The following is a 13,901-nucleotide window of genomic DNA, read 5'->3' as shown; positions in this document are numbered from 1 at the left end:
CCCTACTCAGAAAATCTTCTTTGCAACTTTTAACTACAGTCAAAGAACACATATTCCACAAATATTCAAATACAGTCATCACATACCCTGAAGTCTTTCTAAGCTTGTTATAATTAAGTGCTACAAGAGAGAAGTTCAGAATACAATAGGTAGTTCCTACAGGGGAAAACCTAGTTAATTTTTAAAAGTCATGAAAAGCTTTCCTCAGAAAGTATTATTTCAGCCAACATTCAATTAATTAGTAGAATTTTTCCAGGCAAAGTGGAGAAGATGGTTATAATATGATGCAGAAAAATTACCATGTCAGTATGTGTATAAGAACCCATGGTGACAAGAAATAAAAGACAACATGGAGAAAATAAAATGGTTGATTTACCAGGATTTTAAAATTATAGATTTTTCATAACTTTAACTTTCATGAAAATATGAGAGAAAAATTTTTTTAAAAGTTAATTACCTGCACCTCTCATGACCTGATGCAATTTATCTCAGCAAATACTAGCTTAGAGACAATCAGACTTAGGGTATGAAAATTCAGGGACAAATTTTGACCTCTAGAAATAATCACATGTCAGAACTTCTCATGGCTGAGGGATTTGAAGGACACCTCTCTTCCCTTAGTGTTATGTCTTTCCTGTGTGCTCTCCTCACTTCCAAAAGCCTAGCATCTCTCTCTTAACTCTTTAAATAGACCATGTATTGGTTTGCCTGGAGTTGAACAGCTGTTATTTCTGCATGTGGCTTCACTACCAACTTGACCCTGTGCACCCTATTTCTTGCCTATACCATCTATATAACCTGAAAGTAGAAGGGACACATCTTGATGGATGCTTGAACCTGAGGCCTTCCCTCCCTTGTTATCAGCTGTCTTCTCTTCCTCTACATGCTTTTTGGTTTTCTTTTTTATTTTCCTATATTTTTTGCTTTATTGTATCCTTCCACTTCTATAACTTCAGAGTCTTCACAGTCAAACAGGGATAAGGTCTTCTTCAAAAAGATCTTAGAAGGCAATAATCCCTCTTGAGTTTAGCATTTGTATAGCAAGAGCATTTCAGATTGGGAGGAGTTAAAATAAATCATTTAATCTAGAGCCCACTGTACTAGGACATACAATAAATACTCAGAAAGAAGAGAGTGTGGTGAGATGCATACTACAATCCCTGGTACAGGGATTGTACAGAGATGTAAAAGGAATTGAAGGTGAATGTTCTGTACAGTATAACTTTACCTACTTAAGCTTTTGTGAAGCTCTGTTTCTTGATTTTTAAAGACAGAGATGCTAATACCTACCTCAGAGAGTAGCTCTGACTATTTCATGTGAGCTGTTAGGAACCAGTGGATATTAGTATCCCCACTTCTTCTGCCCCTTCTCTCAGGCATTCTCAGAGGAGATCAATTAAAGACAGATTATCCTAAAATTTCTGTTAATGAGATCTTTCCTTATCATTGCCTCACTGACACTCAAACCACATTTCTGAGGGAAACAAGGATACAAAGATGATGTCTTCCTTGCTTAACTCACCTAAGATATTACAATGACAAAACTATTTCTGGAAACCATGACATTGTTTGATATTGTCATTTCATTCTTCATTTGCTGTCAAGTTTTTTAACTTCTCATGACTTCTTCTCATTCTATCACACAGTTTCAAGAAACTAGGGAGCTGGCTACTGAAGAGGGAAAAGCCTAGAAGGCTTATTATGGGGTAGAGTTGGCACTCCTTCTGAAAACTGCTTTAGAAGTCAGGGCTGGGAAATTATGGCCCTAGACACTCACCACAAGCAGAGCTGAACTCTCAATGTCAAGTGGAAAAAGGGAAGCTCACTTCAGCAAGTCTCTGCCCATTGACATTAACATTTCCCTAGTCTTGGGGCTGGAATCCTTCTTCCTTCTTTGTAAGCTGATTAGCTATGGAGAGTTGAGGAATGGAAAGGCACTTGGGTCCCCTGAGGAGCAATTATCCAGGTAACTACCTCATCTTTTCTTGATGTCCAGGGACCCTAAGGGAAATAAGCAAGGGTATAGAGTCAGTGCTTCTGTGAAATGAGTATAGTAATAGTATTCACCTACTAGGAAAATAAAATAATTGACAAATGTAAATTTTTTGGCTCATAAAAAGTCCACCATAAGTGTAGCTAATACTATAACTATTGTTTACTGGAGAAATAATATATTAATCTATTATAGTCATCAACCTTCACTTTTGTCACTTTTATAAACATGCATTTAACAAGTAATGAGCAGAGCACAAAGTTGTTGGTATCAAGAGCACATGAAGGGTGTTTAATATCAGAAGGTGATAGAATCCAAGGGTTAAACAATTGTAAATAAAATTTCCATCTTGGTTGGGGGCAGGTGATGGGAGATGGTTCAGAAAGGTGTAATAAATAGGGATTCCTAGCATAAGGTGACTAGACAGAGTTAGCAGAAATTGAACACATGCAGAACCCAATGTTACAGAGATTTTTAATTGCTGAACTAATGAAATTGGGTTATTTGTAGTTTTTTTGCTAGTTTTCTGACTGACAAGAGAAAGATAAATTTGGCTCAAAAATTTATTATGACATATTTATAGGACTTTAAAAATTGTTCTGAAAATATACTTTTCCTGCTTCTGTGAGGAGATGCTTTAAATGATAGGTTATATGGATAGATTGGAACTAGATATACATGGTGGGGAAAAAGTGGGTTTACAGTTCTTTTGATGGAGGATAATACAATAATCAATAAACAATAATACAAAAATAAACTCTGTGTTTCATGTACTCACAACTGTAAACCTACTTTTGCACCATCTTACAGGTAAAGTCAGGAGTAGCTGAGAGATCTGGAGAAATGGAGGGATTTAGTGAGACACAGCTATAATAAAGTGAAACAAATCTAGTGTGAATCAGAAAATCAGGGAATTGAGGAGATAAATATCTGTAATCAGAAAATGGTCTACTAGACATTAATAACAGGAGATAAAACACTTTGGCTCATAATTAAGTCCAAGGTATGGTCATAGGATGAGAGAGGCAAAGTAAAATTGAATTAAACTTCATGGAAACTAAAGATCAGAAGCTGTGATGTAAAACCCTCAAATGAACAATACATTCATTTGAATGTTGCCATATTTCCCCCCAGATGTCAGTGATATAAACATAAAGGAGATAACCATTTTCCATTATACTCTGGGATTGTGTTGTGGGATATCTTTTGCCAAATTTTCCTTTATAAATTTTTAGCATCCTTAACACTCATTATACATTTAATGATTACCTCTCTCTTGACTAATATATAAAAATTACAGTTTGGGTTTATTATAATTTATTTATATGTGTTGCAATTGTATTTATTATAATTCCATTTATTGTGATTGTATTTATCAACTATTGTTCTTAAGTAAGCCACATTATGGATACCTCACACTTTTCTCAGAAAGACACATTTCATGTCATTGAAACTAATGGAACAGGAAATATTTGTAATGTTTCCATGAGAAATATTTGCAACAAAATTTTTTAGCTGTACAACAAATTTTATACAAGGAGTGGTTCCAATACTGCTGCAGAGTCTCTAGACTCTCCATCAACTTACTCCCAGACCTGGATTGGACTTGCAGATAAACTGCAGAGTATGCATCTTGAAAAACCAGTTTTCAGATTGGCTGATCTGAACATTTATAAACAGAAGCACAGAGGAAGATGGGGAGAAATAAGGACAGGTACAAAAATTTAAACATTGTGGTCTGGTTTGAGTCAAGCAGCTCAAGGGTGGAGCTATTCAATGAAGGACAACAGCAACCAAGAACCAATTACAACAGGAAAGGCCACATAGCTCACACAAGGGTCATTCCTAGAGGACCTAGCTCAGATGACAAAAGAGACTGTATCACTGGGTCCCACAGGACATCTACTACAGAAGCTCACGCCACCAAATCTGGGAGTCATAGCAGTTCTATTTAATACATGGAAAGAAAAACAAAGAGATAGCCAAAATGGAAAAACAGAGAATTAGGCCACAAATAAAATGGCTGAAGGAATCTCCAGAAAAAAGAGTGAAATTAAATAGAGGCAAGCAATTTGTCAGATACACAGTTCAATGTAATAGTTATGAGGGTGCTCAACAGCATGAAAAATGGCATAGAAACCATATAAAGGACCAGTCAGAAATGAAGAGTACAATATCTGAAATGAAAAATACATTAGAAGAAATAATCTGTAAGTTGGGTAAAGCAGAGGATTGACTCATCAAATTAAAGGACAAGGTAGAATAAAACATTCAAGCAAAGCAGAAAAAGGGAAATAGAATTAAAAACCAGGAAGATGGTTTAAGGAATATTTTGGACAACATGAAAGGTGACAGCATCCACATCATAGGGGTATAAGGAAGATAAGAAAGCAAGCAAGAGTTAGACAACCTATTTGAAAAAGTAATGTCAGAAAACTTTGCTAACCCAGTCAAGGAAAAAGTCACACAAGTTCTGGAAGCACAAAGAGTCCTAATCAAGATGAACCCAAAGAGACCCACACCAAGACACACCATAATTAAAATGACAAAGGGTAAAGACAGAGAGAGAATCTTAAAGGCAGCAAGAGAGAGACAGTTATTTACCTGTAAGGGAGCTCCCATATAACTGTCAGCTGATTTCTCAATGGAAACACTTCAAGCCAGAAGGGATTGGAATGAAGTATTCAAAGTGATAAAAAATAAAGACAGGCTATCAAGTATACTCTACTCAGCAATGCTATTATTTAAAATTGAGGGCTAAATAGCTTTCCAGACCCCTCCCCCCAAAATTAAAGGAGAAGCCAAAGGAGTTCATTGCCATTAAACCAGTATTGCAAAAATGATAAATTGTTTCAGAACAAGAAATAGAGAGGGAGAGCAACATAAATATAATGAAAAATGGCAATAAATAAGTACCTATCTATAATAACCTTAAACATAAATGGATTAAATGCTCCAATCACAAAACATAGGGTAGCTGAATGGATAAGAAAACATGACCCTTATATTTTCTGTATAAAAGAGATCCACCTCAGAACAAAAGATATACACAGGCTGAAAGTGAAATGATGGCAGAAAATATTTCATACAAACAGAAACAAAAACAAAGCTGGGGTAGCAATACTTATATCTGACAAAACAGATTTCAAAAGAAAGGCCATAGCAACATACAAAGAAGGTCACTACATAATACTAAAGAGATCAATCCAACAAGAGGATATAACCCTCCCAAACATTATATGCACCCAATATAGGAGTACCTAAATATATACAGAAAATCTTGGTGGACTTTAAGGAAAAGATCAACAACAATACAGTCACAGTAGGGGATTTTAACACCCCTCTGTCACCAATGGGTAGATCTTTCAGACAAAAAAAAAAACCAAAAAACAAGGAAACAGTGACCTTAAATGACACACTAGATCAAATTGATTTAATTGATATTTACATAACATTTTATGCCAAAGCAGCAGGATATACATTCTTCTCAAGTGCACAAGGATCATTCTCAATATAGACATGTTAGGACAAAAAAGAAGTCTTAACAAATTAAAAAAGATCAAAATCATATCAAGCATTTTCTCAGATCACAATGGCATGAAAGTAGAAATCAACCTCAATAAAAAAATTCAAGAACACTCAAATACATGAAGGATAAATAGCATGTTAGTAAATAATGAATAGATTATCAATGAGATCAAGGAATAAATAAAAAAATTACCTGAAAACAAATGAAAATGAATACAAAACAACCCAAAATCTATGAGACACAGTGAAATAAGTCCTGAGAGGCACTATAGGCCTACCTCAACAAGCAAGAAAAATCTCAAATAAACAATCTAACCCCATACCTAAAAGAGCTGGGAAAACAACTGCAGACAAAGCCCAAAGTAGAAGAAAGAAAATAATCAAGATCAGAGAGAAAATAAATGGCACAGAGACTAAAAAAAAAAACAATTCAAAATATCAATAAAACCAGGAGAAATTTTTTGAAAAGATAAACAAGATTGTTTAACCTTTAAATCAGACTCATCAAGAAAAAAAATGGGAGAGGATCCAAATAAAATCAGAAATGAAAGAGAAGAAGTAACTATTGATATCATGGAAATACAAAGGATTGTAAGAAATTATATGAACAACTACTTTCCAGGAAATTGGACAATCTGGGCAAAATGAATACATTTCTAGAAACACACAATCTTCCAAAACTAAATCAGGAAACATGAATAGACTGATAACAACCAATAAATCTGAAGCAGTAATAAAAAAAACTCCCAGAAAACAAAAGTCCTGGACCAGTTGACTTCAAAGGAAAATTTAACCAATCATTCAAAGAAAACTAATACTTATCCTTCTCAAACTATTCCAAAAAATTTAAGAGGAAGGAATACTCCAAAGCTGTTTTTAAAAGACCAGTATTATTCTAATTTCAACACAAGATAAAGACACAATAAACAAAAAAAATATGCCAATATCTGTGATGAACATAGACACTAAAATCCTCAACAAAATATTAGAAAATTGGATCCAGCAATGTATTAACAACATCACACACCATGATCAAGTAGTATTTATCCAAGGGATGCAACGTTGGTACAATATTTGCCAATCATTAATTATAATACATCACATAAACAAAATGAAAGATAAAAATCACATGATCATATTGATAGATGAAGAAAAACATGCAGTAAAATTCAATATCTATTTATAATAAAAACTCTCAGCAAAGTGAGAATAGAGGGATCATACCTCAACATAATAAAGGCCATACATGAAAAACATGTTTTTCATGTATGAAAAACATCACACTCAGTGGGAAAAAACTAAAAGCGTTTTCCTTAAGCTCTAGAACAAGACAGGGGTGTCCACACTCACCATTTTTATTCAACATAATTCTGGAAGTCCAAACCATAGCAACCAGCTAAGAAGAAATAAAAGGCATCCAAATTGGAAAAGAGGAAGTAAAATTGTCATTACTCACATAGTACATGATATTGTACATAGAAGACCCTCTGCCAAAAAACTACTAGACCTAATAAATAAATTTGAAAAAGTAGCAGGATACAAAATCAATACTCAAAAATCGATGGCAATTTTAAACACTAATAATGAACTATCAGAAAGACAAGCTAAGAAAACAATTACTTTTACTATTACAACAACAAAAAACACAGTATCTATGAATACACTTAACCAAAATTTTAAAAGACCTATATCAGAAAACTATAGGACACTGAAGAAAGAAATTCAGGAAGATACAGAGAAGTGGAAGCATATACTGTGTTCATGGATTGAAAGAATTTACATCATTAAAATATTCAGACTACCTGAAGCAATTTACACATTCAATGCCATTGTTATTAAAATATCAATGACATTTCACAGATCTAGAACTAATATTCAAAAATGTATATGGAACCAAAAAGACCCTCAGCAATCTTAAGAAAGAAGAACAAACTTGGAGATATCACAGTACCTGATAGGAAATTACACTATAATGCCACTATAATCAAAACAACCTAGTACTGGCATAAGAACAGGCATATAGATCAATGGAACAGAACAGACAGACTAGGGATAAACCCACACCTTTATGGTCAAATCATATTTGACAAAGGAGGCAAGAATATACAAGGGAGTAAAGACAGTCTCTTCAATAAATGGTGTTGGGTAAAGTAGGTTGGCACACGCAAAGAAAGTGGAGAGAGAGAGAGAGAGAGAGGGAGGGAGAAAGGGAGAAAGAGAGAAAGAGAGAAAGAGAGAGAGAGAGAGAGAGAGGGAGGGAGGGAGGGAGGGAGGGAGGGAGGGAGGAAGGAAGGAAGGAAGGAAGGAAGGAAGGAAGGAAGGAAGGAAGGAAGGAAGGAAGACCATCAGCTTACACCATACACCAGACTAAACTCATAATGGATAAAAGACTTAAAGTAAGTGATAAAACCATAAAAACCCTAGAAGAAAACATAGGCAGTAAAATTTCAGATATTTTGTGTAGCAATGTTTTGTTAAATATCTCCCACGATAACAGAAATGAAGAAAAAAATAAACAAATGGGAATACATCAAATTAAAAGCTTCTGCATAACAAAAAAAATCATCAAAATGAAAACAGAACCAACTTTATGGGAGAATGTAATGCACCAATGATGCAGTAGATAAAGGTTTAATTTCTAAAATATATAAAAATACTTATATAATTCAACACCAGGAAGACAAAGAATTATAAAATGGGCAAAGGACCTAAATAGACACTTCTCCAAAAGGGACATACAGATGGCCAATATATAAAAAATGCTAAACATCTCTAGTCATCAGAGAGATTCAAATTAAAACCACAATGAGATATCACCTCACACCTGCCAGAAAGGCTACCATCAATAAATCAATAAACAAGTGTGGGTGAGGATGTGGAGAAAATGGAAACTTAATGAACTATTTGTGAGAATGCAGACTGGTACAGCCATGTGGAAATCAGCATGGAGTTTCCTCAAAAAATTAAAAATTAAACTGCCTTTTGACCCAACAATTCCACTTTAGGGAATATATCTTAAGACTCCCAAAACACCAATTCAAAAGAATATATGCACCCTTATGTTCATAGCAACATTATTTACAATAGTCAAGATCTGGAAACAGCCTAAGTGCCTATCAGTAGATGAATGAATAAAAAACACCAATTCAAAAGAATATATGCACCCTTATGTTCATAGCAACATTATTTACAATAGTCAAGATTTGGAAACAGCCTAAGTGCCCATCAGTAGATGAATGGATAAAAAAGTAGATGAATGGATGAAGTCCATTGTGCAAATTATATTTTATAATATAAAATATATTTATTTATTTATTGATGGTATACTCTTGCCTCCACTGTCAAATTATATTTTCACAATGAAATGCTACCCAGAGGTGAAAAAGAAGAAAATGATACCCTGTGGGCAGCCTGGATGGACCTGGAAAATATCATGCCAAGTGAAATAAACCAGTCAGTGAAAGACAAGTACCACATGATCTCACTATATGGAATCTAATAAACAAAATCTAATAAAAAATAGAAACTGAGGCATAGACACATGGAACATACTGACAATTGATAGGGGGCAGGTTGCATGGGAAGCTGGGGCTGGGTGCAAGGAGGTGAAGGGATTAGCCAAAGAACATATGTGCATGACCAATGGACATGGACAATGGTGTGGGGATTGTCCTCGAATGGGTTAGGTGGAGTCAGGCAAAGGGGAAAACGTGGGGTCAATTGTAATAACAAACATAAACAATGGAATATAATTAAAAAACCAATTATCTATGTGGAATCAAAGAACAAAATAAATGAATACACATAATAAATATAATTTTTAAAAGCTTTATATAAAATACCCACTGAGGCAAATATACTTTATATTGAAACCCTGAAATAAACTGAGTTTTAAAAAATTAAGCCTTTGAATTTTTTTTGCAAGAAGAAGACAAGGATTGCATAATTTTTATTTAAGAAATATTAGAAATTTTGGAGTATCAAACATAGTATATTTTTAGAATTCAACATTTCACATAAAGTTTTTCCATAATAAGTGGAAAACAGAAGGACTTTAATATCCCACATATGTAAGCACATGCAACAAACATTTTAATTTATCACAAATGCATGTGCACTGTGTGTGTAGAACTTAATTTTACATGCATTTTATGTATTTTAAGATAATCATGTAGTCATGAGTTTTTCCTAGTTTAACTAAAATAATCTATATATATCTTTCTATTACCTATCTATCACCTATCTATCTATTTATCTATCATCTATCTATCTCTTTATTTATCTGTCTTTAAGACACAAAGGTCTTCAGGGAAAATGCTGTTTTATTTTGTTTTAAATCTTCGGTTGTTTCACTTTTTTTTTAAAGATTTTACTTATTTATTTTTAGAGAGGGAAGGGTGGGAGGGAGAGAGAGAGAGAGAGAGAGAGAGAGAAACATCAGTGTGTGGTTGCTGGGGGTTATGGCCTGCAATCCAGGAATGTACCCTGGCTGGGAATTGAACCTGGGACACTTTGGTTCCCAGCCCGTGCTCAATCCACTGAGCTACGCCAGCCAGGGCAGCTGTTTCACTTTTTGACACAATGAAAATGCCAGCAGTGGGGATGACAGTGAGATAAACAAAAATGTATACATGTGTATACACATGTGAGGTAAACAAAAATGTATACATATGTGTATACATATGTATACACATATACATGTGATATGTGTATACATATGTATGTATGTGTATATATACATACCCAGTATATATATGTATATATAATTTGTTACTTCTTGCTTAAATCTTGAGTACCTATCAATCTGTGTCCTTTTTTTAACTTCATGATAGTTCATAATATGAACAGAACTTAATTCACTTAACTATTTTCCTATTGATGGCCACTTCACATTGTAAAATCTCATTTCAAAAGTTGTTGATGGAAGAGTCCTCATAAAGTCTCTGAATTCATGGACAAGCATCAAACAGTGAATCTAGAGCAGTGCTAAAAATGAGAATTTATGGGTTAAAAAGCATGTGTATTTTAATTTGACACATGCAACAAAATAGCTGACAGAATACTATACAACTCTAATTTAGGTTACAACACATACAGTATAGTATAGAAATGTGCATTCCCTATACATGTGTCAAGCTTTCTAACTTCGACAAGGTGATAAGCACTCTCTCCTTCCATGTGACACCTTTGGTGATGAAAATATCTTTAGGGTAATCATCTCATCAGCACTGACCCCCTTATTATTTTCTCTGAAGAAAGAGGTGGATTAGTCCCTGGCGAATCTGCTTAGTCTTAACACTGTAGATGATGGGATTGAGCACAGGAGGCACCAGAAGATAGACATTGGCCAGGAGCAGACGGACAGCAGGTGCAGCATGCTTCATGAAGCGGTGCACAAGGGCCACGCTGATCATGGGTACATAGTACACGAGGACTGCACAGATATGTGATACACATGTGTTTAGGGCCTTTCGCCGTCCTTCCCCAGAGGTAATGCCCAGCACTGTGTAGAGGATCAGCACATAAGAAACGATGATGAGCAGTGAGTCCAGACCAAAAGTGGAAGTTACAATGCAGAGCCCCAAAATGCTGTTGGGCCGAGTATTGCCACAGGGGAGCTGGATTAGATCTGAATGAAGACAATAGGAGTGGGAGAGGACCTTGTGGCCACAGAAGGGCAGACGCATCAGGAGAAAGGGCAGTGGGAACATGAGTATCACACTCTTCAGTCCAAGAGCAGCACCAGTACCAACAATACGGGGCAGGGTCAGGATAGCAGTGTACCGCAATGGGTTGTAGATGGCCACAAAGCGGTCCACAGACATGGCCAGCAGAACTCCTGATTCCATGATGGAAAAGGAATGTATGGAGAACATCTGTAAAAGGCAGGCTGCAAAGGAGATCTCACTGGCACCAAGAAGGAAGATGCCCATCATAGTGGGCAGTGTAGAAACAGAGACACCAAGCTCTGCAAAGGCCAGCATAGCAAGAAATAGGTACATTGGCTGGTGCAGAGAGGGGCTGTTTTTGATCACTGCCAGAATCAGACTGTTACCCACAAGGGCCACAAGATATGTAGAGCAGAATGGGAAGATAAACCAAGGGTAAAGGGCCTCCAGCCCAGGGAGGCCAGTAAGAAGAAAGTATTCTGGGGTGAGTTGACTTCTGTTGAACATTTTCTTATGTCTGGAGTCCAGGGATGTTGATCTAGGCAGGTGCCAGGGATACAACCTGGAGTGAGACACACAAAGCTAATTGGGGACTGAGAAGGGACCACATATCTTGCTATCTATCACTATCTGTCAACTTACATGCCTCTTCCCTTCAATGACCTGTTCCATTAATCTTTAATCCTAAATAAACTTGCGGAGTCATGACTTGCCAACAAGTATATTTCCAGAATAAGGAAATCTGGTAGAAGAGTTTATTACTTATAATTCAAACTAATCCCCACACTGATTTCACTGTGTATATTTTGTAGGGATTGAATGTTTCTCATATCTCTATGAGGAGAAGGAATTTTTTAGTTTAAAGAAGACACCCACATAAAGAAAACTGTAATCTATTAGATATTCTAAAAACCCCTGTTACAGCATTTTGGATTTTAAGTGGTTGAAAGGCACAAAGGTTAAGAATAAACTTACTTCAATGTCAGCATATAATTGCTTAGTAGATAACAATTCCAAAGGCCATCCTTGCCACTCCAAGCATCACTGAAGGCTGGCTTCCATTGGAGACACAGAATTTTGAGATTCACTTGGATAAAACATCTCTGAAAGGGGATGTATTCTCTGGGTTCACTCTACAACCTTCTGAATGATCATTTTGGTTTTTACATATGGTGGGGTGGGCAGTATAGAAAAAATCATTGTTATAAAGGTTAATGAATAAATGTATTTTGCCCACAGGAATATTTATTAATGGAAAGAAATATTCTTTCCCTTGGAAAATTCCCCCACTCGTCAATCTTCATGTTTCAGGCTAATCAGTGCTTACCATGTATATGAGCACAATAAGCAATAGTCCTAGACGATGGTCCTCGGAACATGATTCTGAAACTGCAGAAATAATGACAAATTTTTTGTTCAGCATTCCTCATGTCAACAGTGCTAATGTCTTCTCAAAAGCCTGTCTGGAAGGGAAACCTGAATCTTTTTACATGAGCTGAGACAAATATATCTGCTAAGGAAAGAGGAAGAGATCTCTGCATACCATGAAGATGCAACTGTGAGGCAACCTCTATACCTCAAGAGAGAAAGTCAATCAAATCTCTGCTTTAGAAAAAAGTATAAGAGAGGGGAAAATCTCTCTCTCTGAAGGGTAGGAGAACAGATCTGATTCAAAGTCACAATTTAGAAGAAAATGTATTGGAGGTGAGGAAGCTGGAGGTAGTGGAAGGTGGGATTACAGTTGAATGTGCAGACATGATTTTAAATGCTCAAATGCTACTCTCTACTAAGCTATTCTTTGAACTGGAATTTTTATACCTGTAAATGGAGATAATCCTATAGATAACAAATATAATAATAATAATGTACTCTTTTAAAGAGTATTATAAACTGCTATAATCTCGAGCTATGAGAAAGTAATATTGCCTCTTCTGGGAGATATTGGATCCTCAGTGAAGACCTATTGCTCACTGAGGGATAAACATTAGTGATGACATAAAGGCTGTTTGATAAGGAACCATTTGTGATGCTGATATTCTGAGCTAAGTATTTAGTTTTCATCCAGTTATTTTTCATTCATGTTTTCTCCCCATCATTATAGACAATATTCATCTTTTTGCAATTAAGCCCTTTTTAATTGCTTAAAATTCCCTAGCTTGAAGATATCAGTTTTGCATCTTTATTAAACTGTGCCTTGAAAAGTATCTGGATGGAATGTCTCTAGAAGTTATTTGACCCTGCTTTCTGATCTGTGAGGGACACTGCATCTCACACATATTTAAAAGTCTGGTGTTTTTCAAAAGTCTTCTGATCATTCAAAAAATTTTCTACATGGGAAGTGAGTCATTGTGTAAAACTGCTACTACTTAGTGTCACCTGCCATGTAAGTGAAAGCAGATGAAATTTGAGAAAGTTTCTTCCTGTCCTTGATACAGTTTGTGGGGAGGGAAGTGTTTGGGAATGAGCCTAAAGTTTGGGTTTGTCATCTTCACAAACCAAAACTTTATTGACTAGTGTATTAATCATGAAAAATGTGAAGGGATGTGATTCTAAGATATGATATCTTGACACTGCAAAGTGGTCTGGTGGAGAGGAAATTAGTGGCATCTGAATATCATCCATCAGTTTGAATTAATACAGGGAACAGTGCTTTTGTGCCCCTGCTACTGTTTAAGATGAAAGAAAAATTATTTATAATCCATACATGTATC

The 13,901-nt window shown here is 35.6% G+C and overlaps 1 protein-coding gene across 1 annotated transcript; it reads right to left on the bottom strand.

The window, feature by feature from the left end:
- Positions 1 to 10,260: 10,260 nt before the first annotated feature.
- LOC114501006 (olfactory receptor 51I2-like) lies at positions 10,261 to 12,328 on the bottom strand. The gene is made up of 2 exons (XM_028517744.2): positions 12,166 to 12,328; positions 10,261 to 11,752 (listed from the first exon to the last, which is right to left on the bottom strand). The coding sequence occupies exons 1-2, from the start codon at positions 12,177 to 12,179 to the stop codon at positions 10,762 to 10,764; spliced, it is 1,005 nt and encodes a 334-aa protein (XP_028373545.2). The 5' UTR covers positions 12,180 to 12,328; the 3' UTR covers positions 10,261 to 10,761.
- Positions 12,329 to 13,901: the final 1,573 nt, after the last annotated feature.

The sequence above is a fragment of the Phyllostomus discolor genome, chromosome 6 (genome assembly GCF_004126475.2).
Source record: "Phyllostomus discolor isolate MPI-MPIP mPhyDis1 chromosome 6, mPhyDis1.pri.v3, whole genome shotgun sequence".
Lineage (NCBI taxonomy): Eukaryota > Metazoa > Chordata > Mammalia > Chiroptera > Phyllostomidae > Phyllostomus > Phyllostomus discolor.
The sequence above is the reverse complement of the archived record's forward strand: the minus strand, read 5'-3'. Positions and strand labels throughout refer to the sequence as shown.